Below are 21775 nucleotides of genomic sequence, written 5' to 3'. Positions count from 1 at the left end.
TACAATTTTGTGGGCTACTCAACAACCAGGCTATTCTTAAGCAGCAGCTACTGATCAGAAGTTGGTCAAAGGCTTCAGAATTGCTGAACGAATGGTAGAAGAGACTTCTTGTGTTACTTTATGTAACTCACCACTATTATGCTGTGCATATATCTCAAGAATACAACAGCATTTCACTGAGAAGATGAATTCAGGATTCCTCTCATTTGACCTAGTCACTACCTACATTTTAAAATGAACCAAGAGAGATGATATAATGAAATATGATGGCATTCCAAACATCATCCCAATACCCGTGCATTTAGTGAACCAGCTAAATGAAGAGCTTGTTACTGTCTCAGTAGCAGGTTTCAATAAATAAGGCTGCATTAGGAATTTTTAAAAGTGAAAGCACTGCAAGTTTTCAAGAATGGGAAAGATGAACAAACCTGTCCAGATACACACCAAACGTGAAGGCAGTAAGAACCGGAATCAGATTTAATATTTTCTATGGTCAAAAGATTAGTTTCATGTTTAAAAGACAATGATTTGATCAATTTGATCAATTTAATATTAAATGCACGTTGTACAAAATCTAGACTGTTCAGCTCCTTCTTTTGTTGCTAAGAGAGATCTACACATACGTGGACAAGTGCACACAGAAATATGGCCTTTATTATTTAAAATGCAACTTTCAGATCATGTGACTACTGCACATTTTCTTCACTCCACTTTCCCAAGTCTCAAACCTCTTGAAGATACTCCTTCTTTTCCTCAAAATAATTCCGAAACCAATCAATATGTTCAATCTTCTGCTTAACACTGAGGTATGGGTTTTTTGAAAGCCCACAGATGACCAGTTCCATGAAGTGGCGAATGGGTCCTTGCTTGGGAAAATCTTGGAGGTGTTTCTCCAGAAAGATATGTTCATGAAATTCAGCATCATCTTCCATCCCTACCAGAAGGGACACAAAATGACAGGTCATTACCATCACGTAACAGAGAATTTAATTACATAAAAAAGGATACAGCTCGTAAACAGACCTTTAATCAGAAAAATTAACTGTTATTCCGAAAGAATTCAAAGGCCCACAAACAAACAACAAAGAAGCGGAAGAAACCTCAGAACTCAAAGATATTAATTTCTCCCTCCATACAGAAAATGTCAGCATAAACCCCTACCCATCCGCCACGTCACCTTCATTTTATACCCTTAGTTATAAGGCTATCTGATAGTAAACCTGCTGAAGGCTCATCTCTTCCAAAAAAAATGCCCAGTACACGAAACCTTTATTGACCATGTGCATTACATTTTAGATTCTCAACATTTTTAACACCTGAGGAAAACACTGACTGCTTAATTCTACAGAGGAGGAAGGAACACAAGTTAGTCTTGAATAAAGGATGCAGGATCTTGAGGCATCTAATACAGAACAGTTAAGAAATACTTGCATGTTCATCACAAGTCATAGTTTTAGTACCCTTCTGCTATCAAATGGGCATAGGAAATTGCTTTTCAAACGTTTTTCAAATCTGTGAATGCATTCTGATATATAAATGTTGTCTGTCACAACAGCTGCTACCTGTAAGTACAGACCAATGCAAAAGATATTGCCTTCAAAAGCATTTAGTTGCACAGGAAAATGGCATAAGGGATTGTTTAGATCTCTAATCAAATACAGCTCAGGTCCTGCAGTAGTCTTTGCTCTGAAACAGAAAGCCTATTTCCTTCTTCCATAAGCTCTCCTTTTCTGATAAATGAAAAAAAGGAAGGAAAAAAAAAAAAATGACTTCGATCACTTTTGGATGAGAATGCTTGAAAAACAATATCCACTTAGAGAAGCACAGAGCTGGTATTTTACCAAGCCATCCACTGACTTTCTCCCCACCGTGAGCAGGTGGAATCTCACTGTACCTCACTGTGCTGACAGTTGACTTCGGAAGTTAACATCATTTCCAGATTTCCTACTTCTGTTGGTCACAAAAATCCAAGAGAAATAAAGCAATGACCCAGTACTGATAGAATCTGGATAGAGCTGCCAGTAAGCCCTGTCTTTTTGATGCTCCTCTTTTGGTGATAAAGGGTAGAGGAAGAGAGTATGTCTAATTAATAATTTCTCCAATTTTCATTTCCATCCTATAAGAAATCAAATCATTTATAGCCTCACACAAAAATTCAGGCCAGGAGGAACGATTAAGTCATCTGTTTTGATCTCCCATTTGCCAAAGAAAGGATGAATGGTTTGAGGATGAAGAGCTAAGTCCAAATATTTCAGTTAGATCACATCTTTCAGTCCTCAAAAAAGTAAAGCGTGCATCACAAAAAGAGACCAAAGCATCAGAGGCTGTGACTTCTGGCAGAAACTGATTAGATACGTTTGCATGATTCTCCCCCTGCCAGCAAGTCATACCTTCTGCTGCAGGGAAAGAACAAGCCTGTCCCTCACTCTCTCTTTAACTGCCCTCAAAAACCCCTTTTGAAAGAACATGCACAGCAGGAGCCTAAAGCAGAGGATTTTCTTTATCAGCCTCGAAGCAAAAAGTCATCTACTCTCAATATCCTATTATATCTGCTATCTCTGCTATGTACTACAAAAGTCTGGAAGAATTTCTCTAGCTAACACTCTAACTCTTATTAAGAGATGACCAACCTACCCTTAAAGACAGCATCTCAAACATAAATGTCTACCCTTATGGGGTGTCCCGGTGACAAGCTCATAGTAAATAAAAAAGACCAAATTTGTTTTGAAAGGGAGAAATTGAGCCTTTACAGTAGGTCCCTAGAAAAGACCAAAAATTAACAAAATCCCTCCCTTAAAATGGCTGCATAACATCCATCATCTCTCCTGGTTAACTTACCCAATGCTGGGGAACAGCACTGCAGCAGAACAATCAGAACAGGACTTTGTGTTCTGCCTACAGAAGCCTTTGGAAGCAATTGAGGCCTTAATTTACTAAGACTTCCACTAAGCCCATTGATTATGTTGTAACAATCTCTGATATACTTGAAGCATTTGCCCCTCTGAAGGAGCAGCTAAAGCAAAGTACCACGCAGTGTCTTTTTAAGCTGATCTGAGTCATCAAGGTACAAATGCACAGAACTCATTTTAGAAGGTCAGCAATGGACACCCTCCTAAACTTTTTGCCATGGTAAATCATGAAGGGGAAGTACCACCACAAGAAGTAGAAGAGACAACCAGATGGAAGAGTGAGAATCATGTTACCCGAGCTATACCAACGGCTTGCTGATCTAGTAAAACCTAATCAGAGGCAGGAGAGAAGGAAAAAGAAGGTTTTCTTTTCTGCCTAGCAGTGACTTCAGCTGCATCAGAGAAGGGAAAGAACATCAAGAACATGCATGCAGGAACCAACAACAGGAAAAAGGGGAAGACTGCTACCGGCCATTGCAGCAAGCCATTAAGTCTGGCCACATCTTCAGATGTTCCCATTAGGGCCAGACAAATTTTACAAATCATGTCCTGCCTCAATGCCTCAAAGCAAGCACAGTGCCTCAGCAAAGCACTCAAAAAAGAACTCTGGAGATGCTCTGAAGCCAAGACAAACAGTGACAAACTGTCTTCTTTATTCTTCATATTTTACTTTAAAGGCTCCCATAATGCTAGAAGTTGAGCACATATGCTTCCTCTGTAGAAAATTTAATTACATAGATGTTTTTAAAACCATGTGCTTGCACATAAAAGATCACTCATTTCTTGATACCAAAAACAAGATGAAGGATGACCGTTACCAAACTGCAAAATTAACAGTGGGAATGGGCAACTTTCTTTTGAAATTGGATTATGTTGAAATAATTGGAGCGAGGTTCTGAAGTTTTTAACAGTACTTTGACACACCTGGTCTGATTAACAGCTTGTGATAGTGCTGGCAGTTCGAGAGGACTGAATTTCCTGACTTGATATTTCAACCTGAGAGGTGATAGATTTTGGAACGCTCCACTGGAATTTTCCACATGACCAGTCGTTGTGGACAAATCAATAAAGATTCTTGTTTGACTGTATGTAAAGACTCTTTGTCCATCCAATATTGCATCCCAGACAGTAGGGTTCCAGCCACGCTGCTACAACAGAAAAACCATTGGCTGCCAAAGACGCCTGGTCCACTTACAGCCCTAGACAGCGGGGTTCCAGCCACATTACAACCACAGAAAAACCATTGGCCGTGGTGAGGTTTTAAGTTTGAAAAAACACGAGCAGAGGACACTTGGATTTCTATCTGATGGAACAGACAAATTCTGGGACCAGGGATTAAATTCTGTGAAGAAGCTGCCAAAATAGGCTGAGAATAAATATCAAGAAACAATAAACCATATCATGCAATTTGCAGTTCTGTGAAGGATAGCTTTTCAAAGACTCCCAGCTTCAGATACTAAGCTGTTTTGCTTTCAGAATGATTTTAAAGTAACTATGTTTGATGTCTTCAAGTAAAAAATCCGCATTTAAGCTCTCCCTGAAGTTATGAAGTCTCTATTCCTAAAGTGTACGCTTGCTTTCTGTATTTCTTCTTCCCTTAGCATTCTCTCCCTGTTGGTTTACCTTCACACAGAGTTTTGTTGTTTGCTGTTGTTGTTTTAATAAATGGAAATAAGAGCAAATAAAAGCACAAAGATGTCAGGATAGATATCCAGAATGAGTGAATAATGTGACTATTTTTGTTAGGAAACTGATAGAGAAAAAGGAGCAAATGACTGTTCAACACCCAGCCACTGCAGACATGGAACTGGTAAACAGTTAGCAACTGTGTCTATGAACCACACCAAAGAACGGTTTAGCCATTATAAAACACTCAGCAGTTCTAAAAGTCTCTTTCTTCTGCTAGAAGCTTTACTTAAAAGGCATTTCCTAGTAAAAGGTATTATGTAATAAGACTTGAACAGCTTTGTGGTGTTGAAAGCATCAGGACTGGAAGGCAGGGAGGGAGCGCAGCCCTTCCTGGTAGCAGCCAACTGCCAGATCAGATCAGATCAGCCAAACCACCTGCAGGACTTCACCAGGAGAGTGCCAGAATGAGTTAATCTGAAGAATCTCTCATTTGATGAGATTCTTTTTGATCATTTGATACGGTTGGAAAGCTACATTTGTTTACTATCATAATCTGAAACGCTACGTTTTAAAACAGCCCAAGTGTTACAGCACGCTACAATTCTCAACAACAATAAATACATGCAAAAAAAATCAAAGTTAACAGTGCACATACCTGCTTCATTGTCAATTGGAAACTCCCACAGTATTCCTTCTTTGGTCCACTGGATCATCTCCTCAAAACCATTCCGGGGAGGCTGCTCAGTTACTGCTGCAATCTCCTTGGCAAATTCCAGATCCCAAATTGTTGGCGAAGATACTAAATAAGAATTTTTTTTAATAAGATCTATCAGTATGCCAAAGATTTCTCCTTGGCTAAAACTATATCTACATATATGTACCCTATATATACATATCTGTATCCTAATATTGACCTTCACAGAGACTAGTACTTTCAGCTGTGCAAGCTTTTCCATCTTAGATGCCAGCATCATCTTTCTTCAGTGAGAATTCTCTTTTGAAATGAAAATTCACTCTATGATCAAATGACCACTGAAAACAAATCTGATCTGCCAGAGCTCAGTTTATTTTTAAGTCTGTCACTCAGAGCATGATTTTTTTCACAGTTTCTTTTTCCCCCTTTTTGTCTTTCATAAATTAAATACATGACAAACTCTGAACTTGGCTGGTACACTATACTAAAGCAATCTTGCTTACTAAAGGAGTTGTCATGCACTTCACAACTACACTCTTTTTCAAGGGGCAACTCTTCTTTAAAAACTATAGCAACCCCTCTTTTGATCCTCTTAAGAGACCTAATTTTTAGTCTCTTGGGCTTGAGAAATCCTGATCCTCTACGCTTCTCCCAAAGTCCAGCAGTTCCTTAAGGGACGCATCTCTCCTGATGTCTATGAATTTGGATTTCTGTTTTAAATCCAAGTGTACTCATACAGCAGGAGCTACTCACACAGAGTTCCTTCCCCTCTACCCCAGGAGTACTGGTCATGAGCCCAGACTGAATTGCATCACTAAAGTGAAGGGAACATGAAGGGAGCAAGCTATTAATCTTCATGAACCTATCCCTGTCCTGTTACCCTCTGTCCCCCTGTGGGTATCAATTCACCCTGAACTTCCTGGGACAGAAATTTTGGTGTGAATTCAAATGTTACACTTGAAGTGGATGACAGTCACCCAGCTACTATATTACTACTCATAATTGAAACTAAGATACAATTTAATCTTTGCCTCAATGAATTACAACTTGAATTAAAAAAGAGTCTCCCTCTCCTTTTTAGGAAATAGAAGCACAAACAGTATTTTATCCTGGGCTTCACATGCTGAAGTGTTTTCATTTTTGTGTTAAATCAGAAGATACTTTTTCAAATTGCATCTGCAAATTTCCCTGCTAAGAACTATACGCCCCAAGCTGCCTGCTTTGATTTGAAGGCTAGAGGTAGTAAAGAACAGGTAAAAGATAACACGAGAAAACAATGCCATAATTATCATCCCCATCTTAAAGAATACCTTCTAATAATGTGCTAACACATCTTCAAATAGAATAGAATAGAAGAATAGAAGTCATATCGTAGAATCATAGAATTACCCAGGTTGGAAAAGACCTTGAAGATCATCAAGTCCAACTGCAGCCTAACCATAGTGCCCTAACTCTAACAAACCCTAAACTAAATCACATCCCTGAGCACCACATCCAAATGGCTCTTAAAACCAACCATCCAGGGAAATGGTCGATATTCAACCACCTCCCTGGGGACTTATTTTCAAGCCTACAGTAAAGATGATGTATTTTCACCTCTGTGCAACTGAAAGTAATATTGGTATTCTATGTTCTGTTTTTGTTTTTTTTCCCCCAAATTTGCTTTAAAGTTAATGGTTGTATTTCAACATAAATACTCAATACTTAACACAGAACTTGCTTCTCTGTCATCTATAAATAATGTCTTAACTCATGATCTCCACCAGCGTGAGCCAAGAAAGCGAAAATGGAAGCCAATGGAACAAGGTATCAAGTAGCAGCTTGGTATTTCCTGAGATTAATTTTAATTTTTGATTTATGATCTTGTCTTTGAGCTTCGTCAATAAACCATTTAACAAGCCTTCTCTCTTAGAAGGCACTATAATTTTCTCAAGGCAACCTGGAATCAGAAGAAAATGCCATCTAAGCTGAAAGAACCTTATTTCTTTATATCTGATATAAACGTGGTAACATCCACTTGCTGTCTTACATCACTTACAGCAAAACTTAAGTATCTTAAGTTCATATTTGGTGTGACTACCACCTGCCACCGCATCTATGCTGTGCCATCCAAGAAATACTTAACTAAAATCTGATCATTTCACCTGAAGTAAATGTTTCAACTCAAACATTATTTGAACTTCCCTTTGGTCAAGAGTACTGTGTTTCAGTTTTGGGCACCTCTGCACAGGAAAGACATGGAGGTACTGGAGTAGGCCCAGAGAAGGGCACAAGGCTTGTGAAGGGCTTGGAGAATCAGCCCTATGAGGAGAGGCTGAGGGACTGCTGGCTGTTTAGTCTGGGCAAAAGGAGGCTGAGGGGAGAAACTTTCATAGTCCAACACAGAAATAGCTGCATTCAGAAAGCTCACAGTTGCTTGAAAACACACAAATAGTGACGTCTGAAGCTTTACTGGAGAAACTACATAAATTCATTATTTTATCCCTGGAGTTTCAAGTGTTAAAAAATAAAAAAGTAGAAAACTACTCATCCAGAGTCATGGAAGAAATGAGCACCATTTTCTAAGACACCAGAGAGGAATGATTTTTCTTCTAAGGGTGCTATCTTTATATACAGTTTTAAGTCATTACACTGCAATAATCCATTTTTCCAAAGCACCTCGGGAGAGTTTAGTGAAATCAATACACTAGGGATTAGAGCTGGTAATGGAGTTTCACTGCTCAGAAAGCAAAAGCAAGCGAGATACTACTTTAAATGACTTGCCCATACTGCAGACTGAGGGTGTGTGAATAAGTCATAACTCAGCACTAGTCTTCTTGTGTGAAATTCATCCTGCCTACACAGTGACTGAGGCTCTCCCTGCAGACCTGTGCCATTCAGTGAATAGAAAGGTGGATCATTTCCATTTCTCCCACCTTTGAGTTTAACTTGGTGTATATTTTATGTGTGCATATGAAGAATGATCTGCAACAGGTAAAGCAAGGCATCTGTCAGGTACTACAAGATCTTTCAACACTAGCAGCAGGTGAAAGAGTCCCAAAGGAACCAAACATTCAGTCTATAGTTTGTTTCCACTCTGTTCTGGCCTAGCTATTTGTAGTGGAGAGTGGTTAGGCCCTGGAAACAGGGAGATGGCCAGGGAGGTTGGTGGAGCACCGTCCTTGGGGTGGTTCAAGACCAGGTTTTGGACGGCGGCCCTGGGCAACCTGATCTAGTAAAGGTGTATGTTTGGTGGCCCTGCCAGGCAGGGGGGTTGGAACTACATGATCCTTGAGGTCCCTTCCAACCCGGGTCCTTCTGTGATTCTGTGTAGAGCAAACTTTTTGCTCTGAGATTACAGCTTTGAGTTGTTGTGCCATTAAATGAAAGCAAGAAGCTTTTGAAATGAACAAATTCACCAACAGAGCCCACAAACCCATTCTCCAAAGTGGTTTCATATTGTCAAAACAAGCCCAATCTAATGACAAAAAGTCAGTTTTACCCTACAGAATGTCAGTTTTACCATAGAATGGCTTGGGTTGGAAGGGACCTCGAGGATCATCACGTTCCAACCTCCCTACCACAGGCAAGGCACCAACCTCCAGATCTGGTACTAAACCTGGTTGCCCAAGGTCAATAAGAGAACTTTCCAATGAGTACAGAAAATATTAACCCATGATACAGCATGGAACTTTTGTATGCTAAAAAGTAGAGTAATATTAAAATTATTACTTTTTTTTTTTTTACAGATCTGAAAGCAAGAAGCGAACATGTCACGAGTCTCCTTCACAACAGTGAATCCCTTCATATCCTAAAAGCTCACAACTTGGCTCCACTGCGTTTTTCATCACTGAGTTTCCACTAACCTGTTTTCAGTGCGTTTTCCATTTCTGGAGAAGCCTTAGTGAATATATTAAGTCTTTTTCCTGCTTTAAGACTTCTATAAACAAAAAAAAAAAGAAAAATGATATTTAGTATTTCACAACACTTCACAATATTGCCAGACAAAAAGACATTTAAAAGCACAAAATATGCTCGTGAACTAACAGATCTCTGGAGGGAAAAAAAACAAGATAGTGACTCTCACAAAATCCTCAGGCTTTTAACTGAGTGTTTATGACTGAATTATTACTCTGTTACAGAGCTTCCCAAAACAGTCCTGCGTGAAAGAATGAGCCTAAGTCAAATATTATATTTGCAATCATTTTTTTACTGAAATATTTAGGATTCGGAACGCAGTTCAACAGTATCAAAGTACAGTACTAAGTGACTTCACAAAGTTGTAACTGAAGAGAGAATTCGGTGATTGTTTTTTTTTTAATGTAAATATTATTACACAATTCGGGAAGACAAAAGGCAACAGTTTAATCAAACAATTCCTGCTTTTGGACATAAATAGCCTTTTTGGAAGATTACACAGCCCCCTCCTGTGCCATATGGCAAACACATAAAGCATATTTGCACGATATATTTTACACAGCGTCACCCCAGTGCTCTCCCTTTTGAGTATGAAAATATTTTACTCTATCTATTTTTAAACAGGCAAGAGCCTACACTAAATATCAATTCCAAGAGTTCAACAACTAATCAAAATACATTTTCATATAAACAGAAACTAAGGAAAACCAATGCCTTTACTGCAGAACACACAACCTTAGGATAAATGATTCTTCTAATCACACAGTCGTCCTTGGTTTTGTAGGTTCCCACTGAAATTCTAATAGCTCTCACATAACGTTAATACATACTCACAGCTGCCCTGGCAACATCTGCCTTTCTTGACCTTAGAATTTCACCTCTGGTTTTACTGAAGATTTCTGATGGCAACAACTACTTCTGCAAACCTGCTCTTGTCATATTACATTTTACTGATGTAACCACCCTGGATCCACTTCAGCACAGAGCAATCTAATTACACAGCCTTAAAAGAATGTTGATTTAGGATTATATTTTCCTATCTGTGTGTTAACTCCCCAAAACATTGGCTGAAGATAGAAGAATGACTTGGAAGAACATTTGTTGGATGTCAGGGGGAAGTTCTTTACTATGAGTGGAGAGGTGCTAAAACAGGCTACCCAGAGAGGCTGCGGATGCCCCGTCCCTGGAGGTGTTCAAGGCCAGGTTGGATGGGGCCCTGGGCAGCCTGGTCTAGTATTAAATGGGGAGGTTGGTGGCCCTGCCTGTGGCAGGGGGATTGGATGATCCTTTCCAATCTCAGCCATTCTGTGTGATTCTGTGATACCAGAAATTTAGCAAACATTCTTCAAATTTGCCTTGCCTAAGCCTAACAAAGGCTGTTCCCCTACTCTGTAGGCTAACAGCTCATAGCTGAATGAAAATCCCAAAAGAGAAATAGCAGAGTTGTGAACGTCTTGGTCTAGAACCTTGTTCCAATTCTTCTCTTAAGCTTTCAATACAAGAAGCACCTCCTGCACCTTCTACATGTTTTTTATCAGTAAAGGCAAACACTTCTTGCTTGTATTAAAATATCAGCAAGTCCCAAGAGATAATTCCCTAACCATAATGACTTGGCACCTCACGAAAAGAAGAAGTCACATAGGAACATTTCAACAAGCAGGCCAAGTTATTCTAACAACTGGCTATAGAATCTCCTCTGATGTTTTTGCATTATCTACATGGCTCGGTGTGTACGTTCCACTTTGATCCCTGTGGGAAGTCACAACTCTGTTTACAAAATAGTCAAATAGATGTCTCAGCCAAAGAGGGCAGAACACTGTACACCTACTCTCTATATATAACTCATCTATAACAATGCTCATGTTATCCTCAGTTCTCCACATTTTTTCTTCAGCATTATCCGCCCTAAACACAAACGAATCCTTCAAATTCCAGACCTTCAAGAAAGCGGGGTTAATCTTAAAGGTCGTTATAATTAAAGAAGTTGATCTTAATAAAAACAGAACCGCAAGAGAAATAATACATTGAGAAGAAATGCAATCATGAGGTGTCATGGGAAAGTAAAAAGAATGCAGGGACTAACTCAGAAATAGAGCGGCCAGGTAAAAGAGCAGCAAGAGTTTACTGAGTAACCTGAAATCATCATGTAAAAAGCTCACAGATGTTATGTTTCAACGTTAACATCACTTGAAAAATACTTAAATTTCTTCCTTTTAACCTTGAAGCATCATGGTATTATGAATATATACGACTGAATTGAATATCATAGAATCGTAGAATGGCCCAGGTTGGATGGGACCTCAAGGATCATGAAGTTCCAACCCCCCTGACACAGGCAGGGCCACCAACCTCCCCATTTAATAATAGGGATGGGGAATCCACAACTTCCAGGTAGCCTGTTCCAGCAGCACCTCACCACTCTCCCTGTGAAGAACTTCCCCCGATATCCAATCTGAAGCTTCTCTACTTGAGCTTAAAACCACTCTCCCTGGTCCTATCACTGTCTACCTGAGTAAAAAGTTGGTTACCCATCAGTAATTTTTCATATGTTCCTCCTCTGAGAGATGGGAAGTACCTTGTGGAGTCAAGAGAGCGAGATGAGGGTCTTCCAGGCTTGATTCTTTGACCATCCTCATCCACCTCCAAGGAGATGCGTCTGGATATACTCGCGCCTCTCTGAGCTGGGGACTCTCTCTTAACTGCCATTTCCGAAATAACATTGCTGAAAGTAAAAATATAAACATAAAAACCTCAACAAACTGATAGGGAAAAGAAGTTTATCACATTTATTAAGCAGAAAGTCCACTCTCCACTGGTTTAAAAGCCTCTTTAAGACAGAATTAATACATTCCCCACAAAATGCATCTATTTTTAAGTCATCCCAATACCCAAGTGTTACTTTTTAAACCATCCACATTACAGAATGTAACAACTGGAAGCTGTATTTTAGCCTACAATTAATACTTTCTTTGAAATTATCTCATTTCCAATTACAAGAAAACTATCATTTCATAATCTGCATCTCCATATTCACAGAATGTACTAGGTACATCTTGCTCAGGTACATGAGAATGTTCTCAAGATACAAGGAATCTGCTGAAGCAGGGAGGCATTTAAAAAAAAAAAAAAAAAGCTGGAGAGGAATCAACTCTGCCCAGGGACAGAGCTGTGCTGTTACGCACTGAAAGGAAGCTTGCTTTCACACATCAGCTGACATGGGTCAATCATGCCACCCTAATAAGTAGGTCACCTTTCCTGATCCACTGCAATCTGCTGCATTGCATAATCGTGTTACAGCACTTACAAACCTCATCTTCCTTTGTAATTCTGCAGCCAAAATCGTATACGAAGAACACACTTATCTTTGCCAGTGCAGTTTGCAGTTTATACTGAACATAAAGGCTAAATCATATCACATACCTGCCCCTGCCAACTAAGTCCCTTAGCTGCTATAGATGTTGATTGGGAAAGACCGAGGCAATTATTCCTCACAGCTATCCCTATTAGAACGAGAGTAGCATAGCTCTTCAAGTACCTACTATAAAATGAAGGCTTCTGAAAAAAAAAAAAAAAAAATTATAAATAAAAGGTTGTAATCTTTTTCTTTAAGGGTAAAGTGAACTAAGGTTACCCGTAGATCTCACACTACAAATTGTTCTATGAAGTGCCTCATGGTATTAGTGGGCTAGAGACCCAACATACTTGTGAGGGTCAAGCAAACATCGTTCTAAAGTCACACGCAGTCCAGGCCAACTGCGCAATTTGGCTGTGCTATTCCCCATACTACAGGGGGATGAGGCATCCTCCAAGAAACTCTCCTCGTGACAGGGGTTGATTTAGTAGCATTTTTGCACGGTGGGTCATACTTCCTTCTGGACAGATTATGCCACCAAACTATTTAGCACATGCAGTCAACGATCTCGTGTTTCTGATCAGAAAGTCCTAATGTCACCCTGTTGCTTGTATGTGAACGTTACTGGCTGCAATGTTCATCACTCCATAATTAATAGTGCCCCTTTATTCCCTAAAAATAAAACTACAGTGATGTTTCTATCACTGTCTACAATGAAAAACATCAGATAACAAATTCATACTCCAATTTGAGCGTGTACAGTGGTTAGATATTACATGATAAAACCTCACATCCCAGCATGAGGTTAAGAATTTAAATTTCTAGATACCTCTGCCTTCCAGATATGAGAAGAAATTGAGCTTTTATAATCAACACAGACCCTCCCTCTTTCCTGGCTACCATTAATTATAACACCAAAAACAAAGACCCAGGAAGCTTAACATCTATTTTAGTCTTAAGTTCCAATTACTTATTTTCTTTACACAGAACGGGAGCTGAAATTTCAAGTTGTATTGCCACTGGTTTTATTTTGGTGCAGCGCTGTTGTAATTTCCATTGAGTGAAACTTCATTCCACACCAAGAAAAATAAATTCCTGTATCATTAATATTTTCCCCTCCTTGTGAACACGCTGTCCTCACACGTTTACAAAACAAGGCAATGAGACAGCTGTACAACACTGACCTCTGGAGGTCAGAACAAAGAACAGGAAAAAATAACAACAAAACAGCACAAATCAAATGATCGAGAAAATATACATTTCATACCCTCAAAAATCTCAATTTTCCACAGCTGGGCATTATGTGGTTCCTTCCAGTACCTAAAGTGATCCTACAAACAGGAGGGGAGTCAATTCCTTACAGGGTAGATAATAGCAGGACAAGGGAAAAGGTTTTAAGTTGAGGGAGGGAAGATTTAGGTTGGATGTCAAGGGGAAGTTCTTTACTATGAGTGGTGAGGTGTTGGAACAGACTGACCAGACAGGCTGTGGATGCCCCATCCCTGGAGGTGTTCAAGGCCAGGTTGGATGGACCCTTGGGTAGCCTGGTCTACTATTAAATGTGCAAGCTAGTGGCCCTGCATGTGGCAGGGGGATTGGAACTTGATGATCCCTTCCAACCCAAGCCATTCAATGACTCTATGATTCTAGGCTAACACTTGTGAAGATGCCTCATCTTAAAAATTGTTTTAAATTGAAGAGGAATCTATTATTTTTTTTTAATTTATCGGTATACTGAGAGCAAAACCTTATACTTTAAAAATAAAAAAGTTCAACAGCCCACATTTTCTTTAGATTGTGTTGATTTTTATTTGCGAAAAAACTAACACCTTCTGATATATTAAAAGGATTCCAGTACTGTATGTAGATTGAAGCACTTCTGGAGAATGACCTCTTGCCCAAATGGCATGAATGAAATCAACTGGACCTTCCAAATCAACGTTATTAAAACTGACCAGATAGCTAAAAGTAACAAATGAATCTCAGATTCTAACTACAAAAGGTTACTATTAGCCCATTTTCAGTCATGGTGATCAGCACGTTACTTTCCTAACCAACTAAAAAGGATAAATGAGCAGTCAGATCTCAACATATCCACACAATGCAGGAACTTTGGCTTTTAAATGTTGGTAGAATTTAAACTCTCTTGAATTTCAACAGGGAAAAAAAAAAAAAGAAAAGCCTCTCTGCTTACACTACAGCTTCCTTAGACACCTTTTTTCCACAGCAGTCACAGCTGGTATGTGCTTCAGGACAAGTGCAGTGAGTGGTGAGGACAGACAGCCCTTGTTGCCAGTAGGCAAAACAACCAAATTTAGAGCTCATGCCTCAATAAATAGGTGCAGGTGCACTTGAGGTTAACCACGGCATTTAATAGCTTGGTCAGTAATAGCGTGACCCTCCAATATCTTATCAGAAATTAATATTCTAATTACATTTAAATCTATAACTCACAGCCTAAAGCACTATTAAGACATTTGCCTATTCTGCTCATTTAAAATCCCTTGCAATAGAAATGGAATGACCTCACTGGTTATTGACAGTTTAACAAATACATTCTTAAAACATTCCTCATTTATTCTTTGTGATTAGGAAGCATCTCAGGTTTCTGGTAACGCTGCCCAGAAAACAAACTAAAAAAAGAGCTGAAATACACTGATTTTACTTAAAACACTCAGATTTCTGATTTCTAGAGCAATTCATTTTGGCTCCAAAAGCCTGTGGAGAGATAACTTCAATCAGGTTCTCATGATTGCTTACACTCAGCCTGAGGAGAGGTCATGAAAACACCATATACATAACTTCGGGAGATGTTTGTGTACATTACCTGAAGCCATACCTCCACTTATAGAATGGACTTCAAACACATGAAGAGAATTCCATTCTGTTCTGTACAACATCCACTAGAAATCTAGGTAGAAATCCTGAATTCAGGCTAAGAGGAAATCTTGCGTAGCTTCTCCCCTTTCCTTCCATAGCCTCTAGAATATGCATTTTGTTTACCATTGTTCACTGAGCACTGTGCTTTCCAAATACACAATCTATCTGCAGCGTCACATTCTCCCTTAGTTCTCCCTCACTAAAAAGGCAGAAATCTGTGGCAAACGTTATGAGGTTCTTGGGTGCTCTGTTTGCAGCTCTGTGTGAAACACACAAACAAATCTTTTACAGATCCCTATAGCAACCTACAAATAATAGTACGTGGGCCAAGCTTGAATCTTGGTTTGGGACAAATTCATTTCCCAAGAATAAATTAAAACTAAGACAATCAGCTTGAAGTCCACCCTGCAAAAAGCCAGAAAGATTTCATATGCCTCTTCTGCTCATGATCCTGTTTAGTTCAACATTTCACCCGTATTTAATGCCTTATTTTCTGAGAAGTTCTACGAATATAAGCCGAACAAATAAAAAAGACAACAAAAAGCCTGTATTTAGCTGTCATCCCAAAGAAGAGCAATACGCAACAACCGTTCAAGTTTCCAAACAAATGTTTCTCATCTGTTTGAAAGCTGGACTGGAAACGGACCAGAGCCAAGTGATGAGTTTCTTGGGTTGACTGGAAAGTTTGGAAAGGAAGGGTGGGGCTATAAATAGAGCTGCATTAGTTCAGTCCAGTTCTTCAAACCTGTCATGAAAATTCACTGGTCCAGACAGAATGTCTGAAACATCCACAAGTCCCTCCATTGTGTGAAAATATCGGAAGCTGAAAAAAAAACAAACTTACTTTGCTAACCCTATCCAAAAAAATAATGACCCTGGGCAGGAAAACAATTCCATTTCTGCAAAAACATTTTAGAATGAAGGTGCCAAAATTTAAGAGGTTTGGTATAACCAGACCAATGATATCTCCATTACTCATTAATTCCATGGATAACTGGTCCAAATTTATCTTCTAGGGCCACCTCTCCAACAGAGAGTCCAGTCACCTTCAGGATGACACTGCAAAATTAGAATTTCAAGCATTATTGAAAATAACATTCAGTATACAGACCGTATGTTAATAGTTCCTCCCCTTCTCTGTTTATCTGTGGTTTCTTCATGCCTTCTAAGTTGTGCAAGTAACTCTGATTCTGCCTGTTCCTTGCTGTGTGGGAAGGAAGCTGCAACAGCAGATGCAGCCTGCACCAGTTCTGGATTTAAAGGCCTGCTTCTGTAAGAGATACGACAAATAGGGAAACATAGATTGAAAAAAGCCATAATATATTAAAACTGTCATTTCTGTACAGTCATTTTGTATCTTTCCATCTCAGCGATCACAACTGCAAATAATCCCAAAGGGGCTGTAGGTAAACAGAGGGAAGGTCAGATTCGTCTTATATTTCACTAACCAATTGCCAAATGAGACTGACAGGCTGCACTTCTCGAATCTGGGGAAACAGCAGCTTTACCAACTGCACAGCCTGTCAAAAGTGAAACGCTGATGACCACAAGCAGCACTGACCGACCTGCACTGCTCTACATGGGACATAACACATTGTGGAGGGGTTCCATTGTGATGCCCTCATTTTATTTTTCCCTTTTTCCTCATCACGTTTTATCTATTTTTTATATATATTATAAAATTGTATGGGAAATTGGTAATCACAGCCTGAACCTGATTAATCAGCTGAGGCAAGTATCAGGTCAGCACAGGTGAGAGTAATTCAGCTGTGCTCCCGGAAGGGGTGGAGCTTGACTCCACCTCCTCTAAACCTCCACTAAGGCAGTAGAGTCTCTTGGAGATTGCTCCCTGGTGGATACTGCCTTAGCATTTCCCAACAAAGGCATTCATATCAGTGAGTTTTTCCTCATAAATAGCCTTTTGAATATCTGTTACCATCTTTGTATCATTCCACCTTACAAAAATATATATACATAACATATATTGTATTTTCTTCCTCCCGCTAAAGAAACTTTCCACAAATTCCAGTGCTTTCAAGAGTCTCAGTGCAGAATAAGGCAGTATATCATAAGAAGTACACATCATTTGGCCAGATTCTCCCATGTAATCTACTGAAACCCAAGTTGTACACTACATTCTCTTAAAAGATTCTATTCCATACTTGCTAACTGCATTTGACCCTTCATTTTGTCCCAAATAATGATAAAAAAAGAAAAACGGTGGGGGGAAAAAACCTGTTCAAGTGCACATGTTATACGTTACCGCTGAACGTTGTCTTCTGTGCTACTTTCACTGTCCGGGCCTTCCTGCTTGTTAGCAGCTTGCTTTTTGATCTCCTGCTCTTTTAATTGTTGAAATTTCCTCTTAGTGGTCAGTTCTACTTTCATATTACCGATAATTTTTAGCAATTTCTGTTTTGGTGTTTCTTCCGCACCCTCCTTCGATGTCGCTTTGGTGGCGCTGTCTGTAGAAGCGGTAGATTCATCTTTAGTAGTAGAGAGCACACTGCTAGTGCTGAAGAGTCCCTGCGTTTTGCTAAATGATACAGAAAAATTAATTACACAGAATCACAGAATTGTAGGGGTTGGAAGGGACCTCTAGAGATCATCGAGTCCAACCCCCCTGCCAAAGCAGGCTCCCTAGACCATGTCACACAGGTAGGCATCCAGTTGGGTCTTGAATATCTCCAGAGAAGGAGACTCCACCACCTCCCTGGGCAGCCTGTTCCAGTGCTCCATCACCTTCACTGTAAAGAAGTTCTTCTGCACATTCGTGCAGAACTTCCTATGCTGTACTTTCATCCCATTACCCCTAGTCCTGTCCCCACGCACTACTGAAAAGAGACCAGCCTCACCACTACGGCTCCCACACCTCAGGTATTTATAAACCTGGATCAAATCCCCTCTCAGCCTTCTTTTCTCAAGGCTAAACAGACCCAGTTCCCTAAGTCTCTCCTCATAGGGGAGATGCTCCAGGCCCTTCACCATCTTTGTGGCCCTCCGCTGGACTCTTTCCAAGAGACCCCTGTCCTTTTTGTACTGGGGAGCCCAGAACTGGGTTTAATTAATAATTTTATTAATAGACTCCAAGGCTGAATTTTGTAAACCTACTTACAAAATTGCTTACAAGTGTCTAGGCCTAATCATGTGCAAACTGTCTATGTTAAGTACATGTGAAACATATTGTTTTGTTCTTTGAGAAGGACCAAGGCGCTATTTTCAATTCTTGGTAATGTACGGTTCCTTCAGCACAAAAAGCATGTAAATGATTTTATTCCCTTCATGAGTAAACTGTGCTTAATCTCTGAAGGTAACAAAATGTTGAGTATCTCTACATTAGGCCGCAGACAGAGTTTAAAGCTTCTACCTTTTACTGCTGGTGTTGGTTTTATTCTGTGCTACAGATTATGACCTAATAAATGTGAACCTGAATGAGTCACTTGCAGTTTTGTAAGCATAGATTAAAATAATGATCAGAAAATCACAGGACTTTTTAAAAAAGCCAGAACAAAACAAGCAAAAAAAGCATAACAACTACAAAAGCGATTCATACCAAGCATTTATGCAGCTGTATTAGGAAACGCATCACAGAATCATTTGAGTTGGAATGGACATTTAAAGGCCATTTGGTCCAACTGCCCTGCAATGCACAGGGACACCTACAGCTCCATCAGCTGCTCAGAGCCCCGTCCAGTCTGACCTTGGGTGTCTCCAGGGATGGGGCATCCATCACCTCTCTGTGCAGCCTGTGCCACTGCCTCACTAATGTTACTGTAAAAAACCTCTTCCTTGTATCCAGTCTAAATCTCTCCTCTTCTAGTTTGAAACCATTCCCCCTTATCCTGTTACAGCAGACCCTGCTAAAGTCTGTCCCCTTCCTTCTTAAAGCCCCCTTTAGATACTGAAAGTATGTTCTCAGGTCACCTCACAAAGCCTTCTCTTCTCCATGCTGAACAGCCCCAGCTCTCAGCCTGTCCTCATAGAACAGCTGTTCCATCCCTTGGATCCTTTTGGTGGCCCTCCTCTAGACACACTCCAACAGGTCCACATCCCTCCCGTACTGAGGTCTCTATTACTACCTCAGTCACTCTGCACTACATAAATAACCCACAATAAACCAATACACGTATCCAGCGGCACGCTGCAGCCTACAGACGGTCGCACTCCGCCTCCCTCCCTCCCTCCCTCCCTCCCTCCTGCCCGGGTAGGAGCATGCAGCCGGGCTCAGGCCCAAGGCCGCAAGCCGCTCCATTCACCGCAAGGCTCAGCTCAAGGCCGAAGCGCGGGGCTGCCCGCGGTACCGCTGAGCTGGACCCGCTCCCCGGTACCTGTGAGGCCGCCCGCAGTGCCGAGCCGCCCCGGCAAGGAGGAGGATGCGGCCATAGCGTCTGTAGCCGCCCCACATGGCGCTCACAGCCCCGGCGTCACCTCAGCGCCGCCGGCCGGGAACGAGAACTGCGCCGAGCGTTCCGAGCCGCGGCGGTTGTGGGTCTTGGGGCACCAGTAGTGCTTTGAATGGTGTAAACCTCCACATTACGCAGTTTTCACCGCAGGGTTGGACTCCTGGTGGGCTGCAGGCACATAAAGCTTAGGATTTACCTAGGGATGAGCCTGCCTGCTCTCACAGCGCCTATCTCTAATGGGTTCTGTGGAGACAAAGAGGCTCCTGTACGTCAAGTTTGTGTCTCTAATCAGATAGCTGCATTATTTCCATCCCTGGATAGTCATTACATTGGCTCTGGGTCCACCAGCCGTGCCACAAGAGGAAGGTGGCCCACCACTGCTGCTTACCTGAGTATTAAGAGTATATTTCTTTATTATTATTATTATTTTGCCAGCAGCTGATTTAGGTTCCAAAAAGAAAGTTGTGGGTGCCCCATCCCTGGAGGTGCTCAAGGCCAGCTTGGATGGGGCCTTGGACAGCCTGAGCTGCCATGTGGCACTGCCCATGGCAGGGGGTTGGAGCTCAGTGATCTTTAAGGTCCTTCTAACCTAAGCCATTCTAAACCTGATTTACTGTGTGGTCAAAGTATAGGAAATGGAATCAGGAAAGAAATAGTATCTGCAAAGAAATGTTCCTCTGAAGACCTACCTGCATGTTACTATTGGAACAGGCAGTCCAGGGGGGTAGTGGAGTCACCTATTAGTGCCTACACTAATAACTAAGCAGAAATGGACTCTCAGATTGAAATGCCTAATGCCAGGGATCCTCACCTATGTGCCAGGGAGTCTATTTTGCTTTAGGTTCAGTCTAGTCCAGTGGACCAAACATCCCTCCTAAATACATGGTACAAAGTTGTTCCCAGACCTTTACTTCATCGATTGCACTGGATCACACTGGAAAGGCCTATTCTGTCCTTTTACTTGCAGCATTCCTTCAGTACTCAGATTGCCATCACCTGTTTAAGGCCTGAAATGCAGAAACAATCTTGCTTTTGCTCCTTGTGCAACCCCCAAGTGGCACTGTATGGCTTGTTTCACCTCTACATATAGCTGGGTAAGTTTTGGCGGTCTCATTTATGCAGCTTCCACTGCTATTCCAGGAGGACACTCTAGAAAAGCTGATGTTCATCATCCTGGATGAATTAAGGAAAGGCAAACTGGTTTCTGATGTGATTGACTGAAGATAGTGGGCCCAGGAGCCAGGACGCTGGGGTCCTGTGGAATGGAAATGAATGTATTTTGTAAGGAAACCCTCGTAGAAGTTTACCATTGGAGTTTATAAAAAGGAGTGCAAGTAACACAGAGAACCACATGGTGGCAATGTGCTCCTTGCAGCGCTGCATTTCACAGCTCTTAAACTTAGCCAAGCAACATCTCCAGTACTTTGCATCATTCACAGAATCACAGAATTATCAAGGTTGGAAAAGACCTAGAAGATCATCTATTCTAACCATCACTAATACTTCCCAGCTAAATCATATTCCTCAACACAACATCCAAACGTTTCTTGAACACTCCCATGGTCGGTGACTCCACCACCTCCCTGGGCAGTGCATTCCAATGCCTGACTACCCTTTCCGAGAAGTAATACTTCCTAATGTCCAGCCTGAATCTCCCCTGGCACAGCTTAAAACCATTCCCTCTAGTTCTATCACTGATTACACGAGAGAAGAGGCCAACCCCCATGTCCCAAATACATCCCACAAGGACTTCACCAATTGGATTCCCCAACAGCATTTCAGTTCAACTTTAAAAAGTCAACGCAGCTGAAAATTCCTTGCAATTAAACAGTAATCTGCTGCAGATCATTTGGGATGCGCAATTAACCTGCTGCCACTTAAATGGTTACCAAAGCCTCAGCTATAATTTCTACTCTTAGGTAAAAAATTCACAATTTGCTAAGTCTGCTCTTCCTTCTCCCCAGGGAGGTGGTTGAATCGCCATCCCTGGATGTGTTTAAGAGCCGTTTGG

General features: G+C 40.9%; 1 protein-coding gene across 2 annotated transcripts; it reads right to left on the bottom strand.

Annotated features, from left to right (window-relative positions):
* Positions 1–452: 452 nt before the first annotated feature.
* On the bottom strand, positions 453–19820 carry MRPS31 (mitochondrial ribosomal protein S31). Of its 2 annotated transcripts, none has more exons than XM_015851896.2 (7): positions 19690–19820; positions 17625–17897; positions 16473–16631; positions 11705–11851; positions 9078–9151; positions 5194–5337; positions 453–934 (listed from the first exon to the last, which is right to left on the bottom strand). In XM_015851896.2, exons 1-7 carry the CDS (start codon positions 19764–19766, stop codon positions 723–725), a joined length of 1086 nt encoding a protein of 361 aa, XP_015707382.1. In that variant the 5' UTR covers positions 19767–19820; the 3' UTR covers positions 453–722. The 2 variants fall into 2 exon arrangements, with proteins under 2 accessions (XP_015707382.1, XP_015707383.1); XM_015851897.2 differs by having other exon boundaries at positions 17625–17826; positions 19690–19816.
* Positions 19821–21775: the final 1955 nt, after the last annotated feature.

Source organism: Coturnix japonica, chromosome 1, assembly GCF_001577835.2.
Source record: "Coturnix japonica isolate 7356 chromosome 1, Coturnix japonica 2.1, whole genome shotgun sequence".
Classification (NCBI taxonomy): Eukaryota; Metazoa; Chordata; class Aves; order Galliformes; family Phasianidae; genus Coturnix; species Coturnix japonica.
This window is presented reverse-complemented; position numbering and strand designations above follow the sequence as displayed.

Coding starts and splice junctions, on each gene's coding strand:
- MRPS31 (XM_015851896.2), bottom strand. CDS start 19,766: ATGTGGGGCGGCTACAGACGCTATGGCCGCATCCTCCTCCTTGCCGGG. Junction 16,632..17,624: donor ACAGAAGACAACGTTCAGCG/GTAACGTATAAC, acceptor TATCTCTTACAG/AAGCAGGCCTTTAAATCCAG. Junction 11,852..16,472: donor GGAGGAACTATTAACATACG/GTCTGTATACTG, acceptor TTTTACTTTCAG/CAATGTTATTTCGGAAATGG.